Source organism: Ranitomeya imitator, chromosome 10, assembly GCF_032444005.1.
Source record: "Ranitomeya imitator isolate aRanImi1 chromosome 10, aRanImi1.pri, whole genome shotgun sequence".
Taxonomy (NCBI): Eukaryota; Metazoa; Chordata; class Amphibia; order Anura; family Dendrobatidae; genus Ranitomeya; species Ranitomeya imitator.
In genome coordinates, this window is record NC_091291.1 from 128691032 (window position 1) to 128711596 (window position 20565).

Sequence of the window (20565 nt, forward strand, 5' to 3'; positions counted from 1 at the left end):
CACACTGACACACGGATGGCACAGATGGCACACAGATGGCACACTAATGGCACACAGATGGCACACAGATGGCATACTAATGACACACGGATGGCACACTAATGACACACGGATGGCACACAGATGGCACACTAATGACACACGGATGGCACACTAATGACACACGGATGGCACACTAATGGCACACAGATGGCACACTAATGGCACACAGATGGCACACTAATGGCACACTGATGGCACACTAATGGCACACTAATGACACACAGATGGCACACTAATGACACACAGATGGCACACTAATGACACAGATGGCACACTAATGACACAGATGGCACACTAATGACACACGGATGGCTTACAGATGACACACAGATGGCACACTAATGACACACGGATGGCTTACAGATGACACACGGATGGCACACTAATGACACACGGATGGCACACTAATGACACACGGATGGCACACTAATGACACGGATGGCACACTAATGGCACACGGATGGCACACTGACACACGGATGGCACAGATGGCACACTAATGGAACACAGATGGCACACAGATGGCATACTAATGACACACTAATGGCACACAGATGGCACACTAATGGCACACAGATGGCACACTAATGACACACGGATGGCACACTAATGACACACGGATGGCACACAGATGGCACACTAATGGCACATTAATGGCACACAGATGGCACACAGATGGCACACTAATGACACACGGATGGCACACTAATGACACACGGATGGCACACTAATGACACACGGATGGCACACAGATGGCACACTAATGGAACACTAATGGCACACGGATGGCACACAGATGGCACACTAATGGCACACAGATGGCATACTAATGGCACACGAATGGCACACAGATGGCATGCTAATGACACACAGATGGCATACTAATGGCACACGGATGGCATACTAATGGCACACGGATGGCATACTAATGGCACACAGATGGCACACAGATGGCATGCTAATGACACACGGATGGCACACAGATGGCACACAGATGGCATACTAATGACACACGGATGGCACACTGATGGCACACAGATAGCATACTGATGGCATACGGATGCCATCCTTGTGGTGATGTGGGTGTTTTTTATGGAGGGCCCATTTACTTTACTATTAACTGAAGGAGGATTTTGGGGAAAAATAGTGCTTTTTTTTGTTTTTTTAATCTGTAACGACAAACAGATTCAACTCGGAAGGTAAAAATGGACACAGATTAAAAAAGGACCCAAATAGGATGCATCACATTGATAAAAAAATAGACGTCAGTTTTTCACGTATGATCGTATTTTTCACGGATAAAACTAATTATCCATTATAGTCTATGGAGCTGTTCATGGAATAAGGAGAACTGATTTCACAGATTTTCCCTGCAAAAAAAAACAAAAAAAAAAACAAACCTCTCAGCCAGCCATTGTGCAGGAAACTACAACACTGGGGCAGGAGACGGGGGAAACAGAAGAGATTCAGAAAAAAGTGAATACAAGTTCTACGTATCACCTGGATATCTGTTCTATGAAGCCCAATTTCAGGGGATTATTTCCCCTCAGTCACAGCCGGCGTAGCCTTCTCTGCCTCCCACTTTGCAGGGGCAGGGCAGTCTGAGATAACCAGCGCCTATACTAATAGCAAGATTTAATAAAAGGAGATTTGGCTGCGATGCAATTAAATTACATTCCAGTCTCTCGAGGTGAAATCTCATGCAAATTTCAAATCATAACATTGAACTCAATTAAATTCTTTTCTATTTAGTTTCGAGTGACTTTGATGTGATTTAATTACAAGGTTTTCACAACTGGGCCAAGTCATCGTTTAGCAGATCTAACTTGAGACCGAGCACGGACTGGTGACACAAGTTGGTAAAAAAAAAAGTGTTAAAAAAAAAAAAGGTTCCTATAATATTTTAATGACGATGAATTAATGTAATCAGAGAGAAGACGGGATATTAAAGGAAATTAGAAAAGCATGGCTGATGTCTTCCAATAGTGGCGCCACCAGCTGTTATGTCCGGTATTGCAGCCTTGGTCTACTGAAGTAAATGGGACTGATCCGCAATACCATTAACTACCAGTAGACAAGAGTGGCACTGTTTGTTTGCCTTGTGATGTTTTTTGTAACCCAGTTCAAACCCTTTAATGAGACTTGATCCAATCAAAGCGAAAGGGAATATGTGAGAAGGTTTTTGCTATGTAATCTGAAAGCAGCATGATGTAGGCGCAATGTCCCCGATTCCAATGATGTGTCACTTACGAGGCTGTATTTTGATGTTTAAATAAAATCAGCATTTTATCAGCAGGAGATTATCACTACAGGACTATATGGCTTGCGTCTCCTAGTCAAACCACATCCCCACTACTGATTGGCTGCTTTCTGAGAAAGCAGCCAATCAATGATGTGGGCGGGGTTATACTGAACTGTGCATTCCCAGCTCTGCTAGATCTGCAGCAGAGAAAAGTGTGATTCTATCACAACTGCTGCACTCACTAAACTAAGTGATACATCACCGGAATCAGAGTCTCCGTCCCTACATCATGCTGCTGTCAGAATACAAAACAAAACCCTGCTGGCGGATTTCCTTTAATGTTTAAACAATCTGAAGGTGTAGTCCTCCTCTGGGAACATTTATTTGTTATTACTTAAATACATGTACTTGGGGTAAAAATTCCCGTTTAATTAAATATTTGCATTGTTTGGCTTTCATAGACTCAACTTTACTGTGGTCTGTGGTCATAACTGAGCTGAGAGGAGGTGAGAAAAAACAAGGATAAGAGTTATAAACTCTCTCACTGACGGGATTCTCGGTTTACTGCTTCTGCGGCCAACAGTACACGGTACATCACAGAGGCTATAGAAGTCAAATGATGCAAAAAACTTTATGAGACCGAATTGCAAAAATGATTTTTGGCCCCCATTACATATATTAACGTAAAATAAAAAAAATTGTCCCCAAAAGTGGACAACCCCTTTAAAATGTGAGTTGCAGATAATACCCTCTAAGGCTACGTTCACATTGGCGTTCTGCCAGGCTGCGTTGGGCGCAGCCGTGGCGACGCATGCGCCATGTGCCCCTATATTTAACATGGGGGCGCATGGACATGCGTTTGCATGCGCTTTGCGATGCATGCGTCTTTTTTGCCGCAAGCGTTAGGGCGCAGAGGACGCAGCAAGATGCTTTTTTTTTCCGTCCAAAATCCGACAAAAAAAGGACGCATGCGTCGCAAAACTATGCGTTTTGCATGCGTTCTTGTTTGCGTTGTGCGTTGCGTCGCCGACGCAGCCCCGCACAAAGCAAATGTGAACGTAGCCTAACCTATTAGTATAAAGTGGCGACTTCACCAATAAGGCCACCTGTGTTTACCGGACCCCTAAACGTGTTCTTTCACCCGACCACTCACTTTAGGAAAATCGGTGCAGTGGATGGACACAATCTAGAAGCCTGATATGTATTAAGGTCTCCCGTTTAATTTTAGATTCAGATTCGGCTTTTCCTTTTTACTGGCCGATGTTTTACGACGCCGACCCCCGCGTCACACCGTCATACATCCTATGACTCTCAGGTGTGTGTCAGTGTCCATTGACATCTCCCTGTGTTTAGTGTGAATCATCCGGCTGGCGCCAGGAAGGATCGCTCCACTATCATTATTCAATAAATCTCAAGGGTCACTGCTACCGCACTGAAGGCGAGCAGACAGTCCCGGATGACGTCACCAGATTCGTGGACGGAGGAGAGCAGGCCCGGCTCAATAATGCCATTAAATCCTCGACTAAGCAAGCAAGTCGAATACGGGCAGGTAGACTGAAGGCTTGTGACACAGTTTTGTCATAGTCTCCATGTCGTTTCAGAGTCTTAGATTTAGATCTGGTGCATGTGGTGCATAGTGAATGATTTCTTCCAGCAACAGCGCCACCACCTGTTCACAGTTTATGTCTGGTATTGCAGCACGGCTCCATCAATATAAATAGGGCTCTGCTGCTGCAATACCTGTAACAAGTTGTAGACATGAGCGGCGCTCTTTTAAGTCATCACTCACTTTTTGTTTAACCCAGTTCAACCCCTTCAATAACACTGATCCAAACAAAGCAAATGTTCATGAAAATGTGGGTGGCAGGTCATTCCTGTTTACCTATCAGTTCTAAAATTGCTAACTGGTCTAATATGGTTCCCTGTGATTTACCATACCACCCAAACGCTTTATTGCATCCGACCACCCAATTTAGGAACATTGGTGCAGGTTACAGAAAATGTCACATTGCAAAACTTCGGTCCATGCAACATTGAAAAGTTGTAAATACATGAAACAGGGGTGGACATATCAATGATGCAACCAGTGCGTTTGCACAGGGACCCCAAGAAGTAAGGGGGCCCATTTCTACTTCCAAGGCAAGTGGAATGTTGCATTACGATGAGCTCTTGGGCTGCAAAGCGCCCAAATACTGCTGCACGGAGCCCTTTTTTGTCTGTGTTCGCAAGTGTCATGAACGATCATGCTTGGGAAGGTCGGGAGAGACAGCCGTCACCCAACTGAACCAATGTATATAGGGGCCTTAAGACTGTGCGAAGGGCAAACTTTTGGCAGCATGGAGGCTGAATGGTCAGCATTGGTGACTTGCAGAGCTAGGTCCCTGATTTGCAATGGCGATATCTGGGCTCATCAGCTTTTTCTCACATGCCCAAAATATGTGATTTGTACAGGTTTTAAGTCAAATAGCTTTATCATATGAACTTCAAGATTGGGACATTATGCCGTGAGCCCCAACGGGCACCAGGACTGCTATGAATGATTACTGTATATCACCGAGGAATAAAATGGTTCTATACGAGCACCGACAAATGAACTTTATTTCAGACATGGAGAAAAGCAATTTATCAAGGTTTCACTAAATCATGGCAAACCCTGCAACCGGAGAAAGATTAATAGCAAAGAGCCTAATCGTCTGTGGCAGGGTTATAATATGGGAATAGGGGCGAGACTTGTATCTGCGGAGCAGACACGTTCTCCCACCCTCAGACTTCACAAGATTAGGAGAGCAGGGCTGCCCTGTCTCCTGCTGGGACGGGATCAGTGAATGCAGCAGGTGCTGTCCGAAAGGCACAAACTGATCCTGTTTCCGTGAAAATGTTGCCAGCTTGAGAGAGGAATCAGCCAAAATGAGCCCACACATGACGGCTGTTCAAAGCCTCTACCCCAGGGGCACTGGAAGCTTGTTAAACGCCGCGTCTCGTTAGGACATGTACCTTCTTTTCATGATACTAATGTGCAGATCCTCTTCCAGCTTTAGAGTCTGGATTTCTCCATTGCCTTTGGGACTCTCTTCCCCTGGGGAGAACACAGAACAGGGTTCCTTTTTCGGTATTCTGCTAGGTGGAAGTGGGATAGTTCTTTTCTCAGCTAGTCGTCCCCGATTCTGTGCAAGGAGGAGAAAAGACAAACGCTGAAGTATTCTGACGAGCAAGTTTTCATCATCAGATCTTTTACATGTTTAATACATGATCTTAAAGTCAAGCAGAACATAGAAGAATACAAAGAATGTTTTACAAAAACTACTGAAAAATAATTCAAGAGTGTCTTTTTCATTTATACACTTTCAGACAATCTGTAAATTACTTTATGCCAAATTATGTTGCTTTGACCCTTGGAAAAAATGCTAAAAAGTGACGATCACTAAGTGCCTCCCTTCTGTCTCTCTGTCCCCTGCCTGTTGTCGAGTACAATCTGTCTCTGGCAGCAGAGAAGCCATGACAGATTACAGGAAGCTCGGATTGGTCTTTTACTTTCTGCTCTCCTGACTGTGAAACTGCATAAATTCATAGCAGAGCGACAGGCTTTCCGTTCATGACAGGCAAGGTCAATGCATACTGGAAAGTGAGTGAAAAGGAAGTTCTGGTAACTATAGTGCTGTAAGAATGATGATAACTATAACCATAAAGTGAATGGTAGATTACAGAGAAGAATAATCGGGACAGTTCTAGGACATGTGCACCAAAACCAGAATATTTGTTGTTGGGTATGGCAGCAGCATCAACACTTTATTTTCTACAGGTTTTGTATAAAAGCACAGATACTCTTCAAGTTGAGAAAAATAAGGATAATATTGGCATACACTATGCCCAGGGACTGGTTGCAGGCAGTATTTGTCTGCATGGACTGAAGATATGTATCAGTATTGCAAGCAGACATCAGGTACCACTGCTGCAGGCATTTCTGTATCATGCAGTGTATATTAGGGCATAGGATTCCACATCTTTAAAGATATGGAGGGCATGTACCACAGCAAATAATACATTAAAGAGTGGGTGTCTTAGAGGGGGTCTGTCTGCATAAAATGAGCAAACAAAAAAGGCGCTTGGTGCACCCTTGGTGAACTGTGGTGAACTCACTGAGCTGAACTGTGGTGACCTCAGTGACTTTTTCTCATGGTGCTGAGGTCACCGCAGTTCAGCCCGGCTGGGAATGCACTTCAGTGACCGGAGGAAAGCTCGATATCATCACCGTTGGTCACTGATGCTGCGCTCGCAGCAGCTCATTCAACAGTAGATCCCAGCCTGGACGGTCGCATCTTGGAAACTTCCAGGTTGAAAACTATCCACAGTCATCGATTACAGCGTGGGACAGAACGACTGACAGGTGAGGGATATTGTTTTTTTTTTACTTTTGTTTTATTACAGGAGACGAAGGATTCAATGGAATGGGCATTAGGTGAGTATAACAGTTTGTTATTTTTAAATAAAAATGGCAAAGTGTGTTTTGTTTTGAATTCACATAAAAATTGTTGATACTTGCTGCGTCTTTATTTGCCATATAGCTATAGAATTAGCAATGGATAGGTGTCTTATATAGACACCTCTCCATTACTAATCCGTGGGCTTGATGTCACCAGACAATACAAAGGTGACATCAACCTCACAAATATTAATTCCACTTGCCACCGCTACAGGGCCAGTGGGAAGACCCAGGCAAAGCGTTAGAATTGGCACATCTTTGTCTTTTCTGGGTGTCTGCGGGCTACTATTTTTAAGCTGGGGGGGATGGGGCAATATCCGCGGCCGTTACCAGCCTGAAAATACCAACCCCCAGCTGTTTGCTTTAGCATGGCTGGTTGTCAAAAATGGGGAGGACCCCATGCCTTTTTAAGGGGGGACCCATCTATTCATCATAACAAGCCTTGCTGAAGCTGACAGCTGAGAGTTGCAGCCTGCAGTTGTCAGTTTTGCCTGGCTGGTTATCAAAAATACAGAGGACCCCAAGTCATTTTTTTTATTTATTTATGGCGCAGGCGGCGGCTGATGAATACTCCCATCAGCCGCCGCCTGCTCTCACTGTTATAAGCGGTAGCAGGTATAGGCTGATGGGAGTAATAGTCCAATCAGCTGCCGCCTGCTGTCACTGTTATCAGTTGAATATAACTCATCATTCTCTCCTGCTCACGGTGATCACCAGCAGAGCAGGGGAGAATGATGAGAGTGGTCTTCAGCACCTGGCGCCAGGAAATAGCGCTAACTGTATCGCTGTTTCCCAGGTGCCGGGACGTGTGGTACTGATTTAGCACTTGGTTGCCACACGAGCTCCACAAGTATTACACACATGGACACACAGACACAGATATCTCCGGTACTGGGTTTTACGGTTCCGGAAATATCAGGACGTGAGAAACTGGCCTTACAGTACCAGCAAAAACTATGAGATTTCCGAAACTTCATGCACACACATTGTATTTTTTTTTTTATTCCTGACTGATTTGGAAAACTGCTGCGCTTTTGCAAACTGCAACATGTCACTTCTTTCAGCAATTTTTTACCCATAAGAAGCAATGGGTAAGTGCAAAAACGCAGCAAAATTTTTTTTTTCTTTGGGGGGGGTAGGGGATATGGGGGGGCACTAAACTTTATCAGCATGCACAAGAGACCATTAAAACGCTGCTAAACAAACACAGCAAAAAATGCAGCAAAAACACAGTAAAACCTGCTTTTCTGAAGCTGCTTCTTTACTGCCAAGTGTGCAGCTTTTACCAGCGGCGGAAAAAAAACGCAACATGTGAACATAGCCTAAGTCTGTGGTGCTCATCGTGAGTTATTGATGCTGCATACTTTGGAAAAAATGCCCTTAACCTATTTTACTTAATGGGTGCCGATAATCTGCAACATCAAAAACTTCCCAAAATCTCATAGAGTTCTCAAGATGGAGCATCACTTCAGCTGATCGAGGGACAAGCGATACCGTATTTATTTTATTATTATTTTTTTTTTATTATTATTTTATTTTAAATACGCAGCGTAAGAAAAATCACCATAAACTCATTGTGGGAATATAGCCTAGTGGATACAAAACTATAAGAAAATCACTTTGTGAGAGCAGTGAACACAACCATCCAGAGATATGCACTTTTTTTCCCCTATTGACACCGACCTTCACTGCATAATGCAAATTGGCATGTTATAAGCTAATGGTAGCCAGAAAATAATTTAAAAAAAACCCTGTACATCCTGCCAGACAGAGAAAAAAAAAAGAAAAAGTCTACTCAGAGAGGACACAGGAAAGGATTCATTGTGATTGAATGTGCGTCAGAGAGAAAAGATAGCGACTGCATCATAAAAACTCTTTATGGCCATTAAGGTGCGGAGGGGCAGTTAGAAGTCGTCAGGGAACATCCAGGGACTCGTGATTAATAACAAGAAAGGATATGCAGGCATTTAACTGCGACACTGGGAGAGAAGGTGACTATCTGCAGGAGGAGGACAGGCACCATTTCCCAGCTGTCACAGCTCCTGTCTGACCTTTCACCCTCCCCCTAAGACTTCCGAGGATGTCATAGTCTTCCTCAAAGTCTTTTAATGAGCATTTACATAAAAGAAAAATCTACACAGACAGAAAAGGCAAAAACCACACCGACAAGCTTCGCCGTACTACAAAAGCAAAATTATGTATCACCTGATTATTATTTAGAGCCAAAAATATTTAACTTTACAGAGCACTTTGAAAAATGTAGTTTTATTGGCCACCTTGAGGGGGCGCTGCATGACACGGAGATTCCCGCTATGGCGTCCATTGTGCCATGCACTAACCCTCCTTCAGGCTGTCCTCTAGGCAGTGGATAAAGTTGACCACACACCTCTGGTGCCTGTCAATTCGCCTGGCTGACCGACTATTACTAATGACCCCCCATCACATACGTGGATACACGGACTGGGTGGAGCAAGCATGGGGTTCCTAATAATATTTGATGTTTCCATACTCTTTCGTTACAAAGGATTTGAAATGTTGTGAATCCAATACAGGTCCTTCTCAAAAAATTAGCATATAGTGTTAAATTTCATTATTTACCATAATGTAATGATTACAATTAAACTTTCATATATTATAGATTCATTATCCACCAACTGAAATTTGTCAGGTCTTTTATTGTTTTAATACTGATGATTTTGGCATACAACTCCTGATAACCCAAAAAACCTGTCTCAATAAATTAGCATATCAAGAAAAGGTTCTCTAAACGACCTATTACCCTAATCTTCTGAATCAACTAATTAACTCTAAACACATGCAAAAGATACCTGAGGCTTTTATAAACTCCCTGCCTGGTTCATTACTCAAAACCCCCATCATGGGTAAGACTAGCGACCTGACAGATGTCAAGAAGGCCATCATTGACACCCTCAAGCAAGAGGGTAAGACCCAGAAAGAAATTTCTCAACAAATAGGCTGTTCCCAGAGTGCTGTATCAAGGCACCTCAATGGTAAGTCTGTTGGAAGGAAACAATGTGGCAGAAAACGCTGTACAACGAGAAGAGGAGACCGGACCCTGAGGAAGATTGTGGAGAAGGACCGATTCCAGACCTTGGGGAACCTGAGGAAGCAGTGGACTGAGTCTGGTGTGGAAACATCCAGAGCCACCGTGCACAGGCGTGTGCAGGAAATGGGCTACAGGTGCCGCATTCCCCAGGTAAAGCCACTTTTGAACCATAAACAGCGGCAGAGGCGCCTGACCTGGGCTACAGAGAAGCAGCACTGGACTGTTGCTAAGTGGTCACAAGTACTTTTTTCTGATGAAAGCAAATTTTGCATGTCATTCGGAAATCAAGGTGCCAGAGTCTGGAGGAAGACTGGGGAGAAGGAAATGCCAAAATGCCTGAAGTCCAGTGTCAAGTACCCACAGTCAGTGATGGTGTGGGGTGCCATGTCAGCTGCTGGTGTTGGTCCACTGTGTTTCATCAAGGGCAGGGTCAATGCAGCTAGCTATCAGGAGATTTTGGAGCACTTCATGCTTCCATCGGCTGAAATGCTTTATGGAGATGAAGATTTCATTTTTCAGCACGACCTAGCACCTGCTCACAGTGCCAAAACCACTGGTAAATGGTTTACTGACCATGGTATTACTGTGCTCAATTGGCCTGCCAACTCTCCTGACCTGAACCCCATAGAGAATCTGTGGGATATTGTGAAGAGAAAGTTGAGAGATGCAAGACCCAACACTCTGGATGAGCTTAAGGCCGCTATTGAAGCATCCTGGGCCTCCATAACATCTCAGCAGTGTCACAGGCTGATTGCCTCCATGCCACGCCGCATTGAAGCAGTCATTTCTGCCAAAGGATTCCCGACCAAGTATTGAGTGCATAACTGAACATTATTATTTGATGGTATTTTTGTTTGTTATTAAAAAACACTTTTATTTGATTGGATGGGTGAAATATGCTAATTTATTGAGACAGGTTTTTTGGGTTATCAGGAGTTGTATGCCAAAATCATCAGTATTAAAACAATAAAAGACCTGACAAATTTCAGTTGGTGGATAATGAATCTATAATATATGAAAGTTTAATTGTAATCATTACATTATGGTAAATAATGAAATTTAACACTATATGCTAATTTTTTGAGAAGGACCTGTATGTTTGATCCTTCTTTTGCCCAGCATCTGCCAACAAGGAAACACATTGAATGGTAAAGATCAGTTCTGCCCAAATCAGAGCGTTCAGCCAACATATGTCCGATGTGTATGGCCACCTTAAAGGGATTCTCCTGGATTTAATAAAAAAAAAAAAAAACTTGGTTGGAAATTAGTTAACGTAACAAAGTTGAGTAAAAAGTTTCGGAGGATCAGGAGTGAGACCGGAGTAGTGCAAAATTCCTTTGCCAGCACTTAAACGCCAGCATCCTTCTCATTTCTGGACCCCCGCAAGATCACTAGGCCTAAGAAGTGACAGGGGGGATGGTTATTAATCAGAAAATGCTCCCAGGATGTCGTCATTCCAGTGGCAGCCAAGAAAGTTCGCAGGACACTTGGCTCCAAGGTGGATACAAGAATAGGTTCCCGGGAATCTATAACCATTAATTACCTATTCAATTCCCTGGTTCTGCAGCCATGACTTCACTTCCAAAAATGTACATGACCATTACTGACCCCAGTGGTGACATTTGCATGACCGGAACGTGGCCAACGAGGCCAGTGATTGGCTGCACCGGTCATGAAAATGATGGACCAGTGAGTGGCCATTAATGGCGCTGGCAACGTTGGCAGGTTGTCTGCAGGAAAGGATCCATCCACACAAGCTCTCTGCTATGTTGGGTGACAATTTTGGTGTCCCATCAGAGAAATCAAGTTTGGATTTTGTTTCCCCGAAAGATAAATGGCGCTGCTGGCAACCGGTTATTCCCTACTGAAATAACATTCCAGTTCAGGGAGTCGGAGAAGACAGCTTTCTGCCCAAAACGATCCTTCTGCAGCTGCTATCTTCTGCGTGTGGCCGCTTTATCTCTTCCTCGCAGTGTCAGCCTTCACAAATAACCTCTGGATAAAAATTGCTGAAAACGGAGGGATCCGACACTTTACAAATGCCTTCCGATCTGAAGGCTGCGCGCTCGCTCGTATAATCAGCGGGCAGATGTCATTTTAATGCATCTCTCAATCATCCGGCGCACACGTATCATTATCACGTCTGATCAGCACTCATTTTTAGTGATGGTGAATCGATCCTCCTGATTTGCCGATTTAGCAGTCGATAGAATACAATGGGCGAATTGATTTGTGAAATGTCCACATCAATTAGGAAAGAAGGAGACAAGAGGTTGGCGAAGCATTTTGATCCACACGCATTTATAGATTGCAGATAGGTAGTAAAGCGACTGGCCAATTTTCTACTTGTGAAGTCCCAGCAATTGCCAGGATATTCCATACATTTTCTAACACAGATAATCTAGAATTAATTAAATCCAATCCATAGCCAATAAAACGACTTTGATGGATTGGGTCCAAAATTTGAGCAGAGCACGTCATTCTTGTCTCAAATTCTTCATGGCTTTTGTACCATTTTTCCGCCAGTATTAAAAATCATTTTGAGTTTGAGCAACAGAGGTTTTCATTATTCAGATATTTCGTCATTTGGAGCTTTTTGAAATGTTAATTTGTTGCAATGCAAAATCAAAAATTTTGATATCTTGTGCAACAGTTTAAAGTTTATTAAAAGAATTGTGCAAGATTTTACCTTAAAAAGGCCAGGAAAACAGAAACGTCGTATTTTAACTTGCACCAAATTCATCAAATATTGTGCTCCATTTTGATGAATCTGGAGAACCAGCGAAATCAGAAAGATAAGACAAGGCAGAAAAATGCAATTCAAGCTTCGCTCACATTAGAGTATAAATCGGATGAGTGCAATGCGAGAAAAAAAAAACCGCATTGCACGCTGCCCTCCGTGAGACCCGGCGACTCTGATGAGCGGTATAGTTAATGACATCACTGCTCTTCTGAGCCGCCGGGTCTCGCGGAGCTCAGCATGAACAGAGAGTGGCTGTTGGTAATAGCCTATGGAAACTCAGAACAGGTCTCCATAAACTTTTATTGATGGAATCAGGGAACATCCGTGGGAAGTGCTTAACTATGTCAGACCTAAGTGGGACCCTTATTTTCTAATTAGTGAACGAGGGACAGTGTCTGCTTTTTGTTTCTCTCTTTTTATGTTTTTAAGGTTTCCATTTGTGGACTACATTGGATTCCCTGGACTACGTTGGATCCCCTGGACTACGCCGGATTCCCTCGACTACGCCGGATTCCCTCGACTACTTCAGATTCCCCGGACTACTTCAGATTCCCCGGACTACTTCAGATTCCCCGGACTACTTCAGATTCCCCGGACTACTTCAGATTCCCCGGACTACTTCAGATTCCCCGGACTACTTCAGATTCCCCGGACTACTTCAGATTCCCCGGACTACTTCAGATTCCCCGGACTACTTCAGATTCCCCGGACTACTTCAGATTCCCCGGACTACTTCAGATTCCCCGGACTACTTCAGATTCCCCGGACTACTTCAGATTCCCCGGACTACTTCAGATTCCCCGGACTACTTCAGATTCCCCGGACTACTTCAGATTCCCCGGACTACTTCAGATTCCCCGGACTACTTCAGATTCCCCGGACTACTTCAGATTCCCCGGACTACTTCAGATTCCCCGGACTACTTCAGATTCCCCGGACTACTTCAGATTCCCCGGACTACTTCAGATTCCCCGGACTACTTCAGATTCCCCGGACTACTTCAGATTCCCCGGACTACTTCAGATTCCCCGGACTACTTCAGATTCCCCGGACTACTTCAGATTCCCCGGACTACTTCAGATTCCCCGGACTACTTCAGATTCCCCGGACTACTTCAGATTCCCCGGACTACTTCAGATTCCCCGGACTACTTCAGATTCCCCGGACTACTTCAGATTCCCCGGACTACTTCAGATTCCCCGGACTACTTCAGATTCCCCGGACTACTTCAGATTCCCCGGACTACTTCAGATTCCCCGGACTACTTCAGATTCCCCGGACTACTTCAGATTCCCCGGACTACTTCAGATTCCCCGGACTACTTCAGATTCCCCGGACTACTTCAGATTCCCCGGACTACTTCAGATTCCCCGGACTACTTCAGATTCCCCGGACTACTTCAGATTCCCCGGACTACTTCAGATTCCCCGGACTACTTCAGATTCCCCGGACTACTTCAGATTCCCCGGACTACTTCAGATTCCCCGGACTACTTCAGATTCCCCGGACTACTTCAGATTCCCCGGACTACTTCAGATTCCCCGGACTACTTCAGATTCCCCGGACTACTTCAGATTCCCCGGACTACTTCAGATTCCCCGGACTACTTCAGATTCCCCGGACTACTTCAGATTCCCCGGACTACTTCAGATTCCCCGGACTACTTCAGATTCCCCGGACTACTTCAGATTCCCCGGACTACTTCAGATTCCCCGGACTACTTCAGATTCCCCGGACTACTTCAGATTCCCCGGACTACTTCAGATTCCCCGGACTACTTCAGATTCCCCGGACTACTTCAGATTCCCCGGACTACTTCAGATTCCCCGGACTACTTCAGATTCCCCGGACTACTTCAGATTCCCCGGACTACTTCAGATTCCCCGGACTACTTCAGATTCCCCGGACTACTTCAGATTCCCCGGACTACTTCAGATTCCCCGGACTACTTCAGATTCCCCGGACTACTTCAGATTCCCCGGACTACTTCAGATTCCCCGGACTACTTCAGATTCCCCGGACTACTTCAGATTCCCCGGACTACTTCAGATTCCCCGGACTACTTCAGATTCCCCGGACTACTTCAGATTCCCCGGACTACTTCAGATTCCCCGGACTACTTCAGATTCCCCGGACTACTTCAGATTCCCCGGACTACTTCAGATTCCCCGGACTACTTCAGATTCCCCGGACTACTTCAGATTCCCCGGACTACTTCAGATTCCCCGGACTACTTCAGATTCCCCGGACTACTTCAGATTCCCCGGACTACTTCAGATTCCCCGGACTACTTCAGATTCCCCGGACTACTTCAGATTCCCCGGACTACTTCAGATTCCCCGGACTACTTCAGATTCCCCGGACTACTTCAGATTCCCCGGACTACTTCAGATTCCCCGGACTACTTCAGATTCCCCGGACTACTTCAGATTCCCCGGACTACTTCAGATTCCCCGGACTACTTCAGATTCCCCGGACTACTTCAGATTCCCCGGACTACTTCAGATTCCCCGGACTACTTCAGATTCCCCGGACTACTTCAGATTCCCCGGACTACTTCAGATTCCCCGGACTACTTCAGATTCCCCGGACTACTTCAGATTCCCCGGACTACTTCAGATTCCCCGGACTACTTCAGATTCCCCGGACTACTTCAGATTCCCCGGACTACTTCAGATTCCCCGGACTACTTCAGATTCCCCGGACTACTTCAGATTCCCCGGACTACTTCAGATTCCCCGGACTACTTCAGATTCCCCGGACTACTTCAGATTCCCCGGACTACTTCAGATTCCCCGGACTACTTCAGATTCCCCGGACTACTTCAGATTCCCCGGACTACTTCAGATTCCCCGGACTACTTCAGATTCCCCGGACTACTTCAGATTCCCCGGACTACTTCAGATTCCCCGGACTACTTCAGATTCCCCGGACTACTTCAGATTCCCCGGACTACTTCAGATTCCCCGGACTACTTCAGATTCCCCGGACTACTTCAGATTCCCCGGACTACTTCAGATTCCCCGGACTACTTCAGATTCCCCGGACTACTTCAGATTCCCCGGACTACTTCAGATTCCCCGGACTACTTCAGATTCCCCGGACTACTTCAGATTCCCCGGACTACTTCAGATTCCCCGGACTACTTCAGATTCCCCGGACTACTTCAGATTCCCCGGACTACTTCAGATTCCCCGGACTACTTCAGATTCCCCGGACTACTTCAGATTCCCCGGACTACTTCAGATTCCCCGGACTACTTCAGATTCCCCGGACTACTTCAGATTCCCCGGACTACTTCAGATTCCCCGGACTACTTCAGATTCCCCGGACTACTTCAGATTCCCCGGACTACTTCAGATTCCCCGGACTACTTCAGATTCCCCGGACTACTTCAGATTCCCCGGACTACTTCAGATTCCCCGGACTACTTCAGATTCCCCGGACTACTTCAGATTCCCCGGACTACTTCAGATTCCCCGGACTACTTCAGATTCCCCGGACTACTTCAGATTCCCCGGACTACTTCAGATTCCCCGGACTACTTCAGATTCCCCGGACTACTTCAGATTCCCCGGACTACTTCAGATTCCCCGGACTACTTCAGATTCCCCGGACTACTTCAGATTCCCCGGACTACTTCAGATTCCCCGGACTACTTCAGATTCCCCGGACTACTTCAGATTCCCCGGACTACTTCAGATTCCCCGGACTACTTCAGATTCCCCGGACTACTTCAGATTCCCCGGACTACTTCAGATTCCCCGGACTACTTCAGATTCCCCGGACTACTTCAGATTCCCCGGACTACTTCAGATTCCCCGGACTACTTCAGATTCCCCGGACTACTTCAGATTCCCCGGACTACTTCAGATTCCCCGGACTACTTCAGATTCCCCGGACTACTTCAGATTCCCCGGACTACTTCAGATTCCCCGGACTACTTCAGATTCCCCGGACTACTTCAGATTCCCCGGACTACTTCAGATTCCCCGGACTACTTCAGATTCCCCGGACTACTTCAGATTCCCCGGACTACTTCAGATTCCCCGGACTACTTCAGATTCCCCGGACTACTTCAGATTCCCCGGACTACTTCAGATTCCCCGGACTACTTCAGATTCCCCGGACTACTTCAGATTCCCCGGACTACTTCAGATTCCCCGGACTACTTCAGATTCCCCGGACTACTTCAGATTCCCCGGACTACTTCAGATTCCCCGGACTACTTCAGATTCCCCGGACTACTTCAGATTCCCCGGACTACTTCAGATTCCCCGGACTACTTCAGATTCCCCGGACTACTTCAGATTCCCCGGACTACTTCAGATTCCCCGGACTACTTCAGATTCCCCGGACTACTTCAGATTCCCCGGACTACTTCAGATTCCCCGGACTACTTCAGATTCCCCGGACTACTTCAGATTCCCCGGACTACTTCAGATTCCCCGGACTACTTCAGATTCCCCGGACTACTTCAGATTCCCCGGACTACTTCAGATTCCCCGGACTACTTCAGATTCCCCGGACTACTTCAGATTCCCCGGACTACTTCAGATTCCCCGGACTACTTCAGATTCCCCGGACTACTTCAGATTCCCCGGACTACTTCAGATTCCCCGGACTACTTCAGATTCCCCGGACTACTTCAGATTCCCCGGACTACTTCAGATTCCCCGGACTACTTCAGATTCCCCGGACTACTTCAGATTCCCCGGACTACTTCAGATTCCCCGGACTACTTCAGATTCCCCGGACTACTTCAGATTCCCCGGACTACTTCAGATTCCCCGGACTACTTCAGATTCCCCGGACTACTTCAGATTCCCCGGACTACTTCAGATTCCCCGGACTACTTCAGATTCCCCGGACTACTTCAGATTCCCCGGACTACTTCAGATTCCCCGGACTACTTCAGATTCCCCGGACTACTTCAGATTCCCCGGACTACTTCAGATTCCCCGGACTACTTCAGATTCCCCGGACTACTTCAGATTCCCCGGACTACTTCAGATTCCCCGGACTACTTCAGATTCCCCGGACTACTTCAGATTCCCCGGACTACTTCAGATTCCCCGGACTACTTCAGATTCCCCGGACTACTTCAGATTCCCCGGACTACTTCAGATTCCCCGGACTACTTCAGATTCCCCGGACTACTTCAGATTCCCCGGACTACTTCAGATTCCCCGGACTACTTCAGATTCCCCGGACTACTTCAGATTCCCCGGACTACTTCAGATTCCCCGGACTACTTCAGATTCCCCGGACTACTTCAGATTCCCCGGACTACTTCAGATTCCCCGGACTACTTCAGATTCCCCGGACTACTTCAGATTCCCCGGACTACTTCAGATTCCCCGGACTACTTCAGATTCCCCGGACTACTTCAGATTCCCCGGACTACTTCAGATTCCCCGGACTACTTCAGATTCCCCGGACTACTTCAGATTCCCCGGACTACTTCAGATTCCCCGGACTACTTCAGATTCCCCGGACTACTTCAGATTCCCCGGACTACTTCAGATTCCCCGGACTACTTCAGATTCCCCGGACTACTTCAGATTCCCCGGACTACTTCAGATTCCCCGGACTACTTCAGATTCCCCGGACTACTTCAGATTCCCCGGACTACTTCAGATTCCCCGGACTACTTCAGATTCCCCGGACTACTTCAGATTCCCCGGACTACTTCAGATTCCCCGGACTACTTCAGATTCCCCGGACTACTTCAGATTCCCCGGACTACTTCAGATTCCCCGGACTACTTCAGATTCCCCGGACTACTTCAGATTCCCCGGACTACTTCAGATTCCCCGGACTACTTCAGATTCCCCGGACTACTTCAGATTCCCCGGACTACTTCAGATTCCCCGGACTACTTCAGATTCCCCGGACTACTTCAGATTCCCCGGACTACTTCAGATTCCCCGGACTACTTCAGATTCCCCGGACTACTTCAGATTCCCCGGACTACTTCAGATTCCCCGGACTACTTCAGATTCCCCGGACTACTTCAGATTCCCCGGACTACTTCAGATTCCCCGGACTACTTCAGATTCCCCGGACTACTTCAGATTCCCCGGACTACTTCAGATTCCCCGGACTACTTCAGATTCCCCGGACTACTTCAGATTCCCCGGACTACTTCAGATTCCCCGGACTACTTCAGATTCCCCGGACTACTTCAGATTCCCCGGACTACTTCAGATTCCCCGGACTACTTCAGATTCCCCGGACTACTTCAGATTCCCCGGACTACTTCAGATTCCCCGGACTACTTCAGATTCCCCGGACTACTTCAGATTCCCCGGACTACTTCAGATTCCCCGGACTACTTCAGATTCCCCGGACTACTTCAGATTCCCCGGACTACTTCAGATTCCCCGGACTACTTCAGATTCCCCGGACTACTTCAGATTCCCCGGACTACTTCAGATTCCCCGGACTACTTCAGATTCCCCGGACTACTTCAGATTCCCCGGACTACTTCAGATTCCCCGGACTACTTCAGATTCCCCGGACTACTTCAGATTCCCCGGACTACTTCAGATTCCCCGGACTACTTCAGATTCCCCGGACTACTTCAGATTCCCCGGACTACTTCAGATTCCCCGGACTACTTCAGATTCCCCGGACTACTTCAGATTCCCCGGACTACTTCAGATTCCCCGGACTACTTCAGATTCCCCGGACTACTTCAGATTCCCCGGACTACTTCAGATTCCCCGGACTACTTCAGATTCCCCGGACTACTTCAGATTCCCCGGACTACTTCAGATTCCCCGGACTACTTCAGATTCCCCGGACTACTTCAGATTCCCCGGACTACTTCAGATTCCCCGGAATACTTCAGATTCCCCGGACTACTTCAGATTCCCCGGAATACTTCAGATTCCCCGGACTACTTCAGATTCCCCGGACTACTTCAGATTCCCCGGACTACTTCAGATTCCCCGGACTACTTCAGATTCCCCGGAATACTTCAGATTCCCCGGACTACTTCAGATTCCCCGGACTACTTCAGATTCCCCGGACTACTTCAGATTCCCCGGACTACTTCAGATTCCCCGGACTACTTCAGAATCCCCGGACTACTTCAGATTCCCCGGACTACTTCAGATTCCCCGGACTACTTCAGATTCCCCGGACTACTTCAGATTCCCCGGACTACTTCAGAATCCCCGGACTACTTCAGATTCCCTGGACTACTTCAGATTCCCTGGACTACTTCAGATTCCCCGGACTACTTCAGATTCCCTGGACTATGTCAGATTCCTTGGACTACTTCGGACCTGGATGAGTTGTTTCTAAATACGGTACATTGGTGAACCAGAGAAAGCGTTGGGGAGTATTCATTCAAATAAATTATTTTTAATGTGTGTATGTTGGGGTTTTTTAATTACTGGGATAGTAATGAAGAGGTGTCTGATAGACACATCTCCATTACTAACACCAGAGCTTGATGCCAGCTATGATTTTTTACAAATCACAGGTGACATCAACCCCAAGCTCCATTACCATCTAACTACACACCTGTTGTGAATTCTGTGGCTGAGTTCACTTCTGTGGTCACAAGTGGTATTGCAGTCTCTGGGCTTCCTCCCTCAGGTGTTTTGGTGAGCTCGTTGGCTGCCTTGCTATTTAGCTCCACCTGAGTCTGTCTTCCTTGCTCCTTGTCAATGTTCCAGTGTTGGATCTGAGCTACTGCATCTTTCCTTGGGCCTGCTGCTCTGCTAGATAAGTGCTTCTAGTTTGTTTTCTGTTTTTTTTCTGTCCAGCTTGCTATTGTCTTTTGCTGGAAGCTCTGAGAAGCAGAGGGGTGCACCGCCGTGCTGTTAGTTCGGCACGGTGGGTCTTTTTGCCCCTTTGCGTGGTTTTCGTTTTAGGGTTTTTTGTAGACTGCATAGTTCTCTTTGCTATCCTCGCTCTGTCTAGAATATCGGGCCTCACTTTGCTGAATCTATTTCATTCCTACGTTTGTCTTTTCA

At 46.5% G+C, this 20565-nt stretch overlaps 1 protein-coding gene across 5 annotated transcripts in view; it reads right to left on the minus strand.

Moving 5' to 3' along the window:
- Positions 1-20565, minus strand: part of SAMD11 (sterile alpha motif domain containing 11) — a 190763-nt gene that overhangs the window by 114237 nt on the left and 55961 nt on the right. For all 5 annotated transcript variants that reach the window (XM_069741467.1, XM_069741469.1, XM_069741466.1 and 2 more), the window contains exon 3: positions 5279-5448. In XM_069741467.1, coding sequence (XP_069597568.1) covers positions 5279-5448 — 170 coding nt within the window. The remainder of the gene's footprint in view (positions 1-5278; positions 5449-20565) is intronic.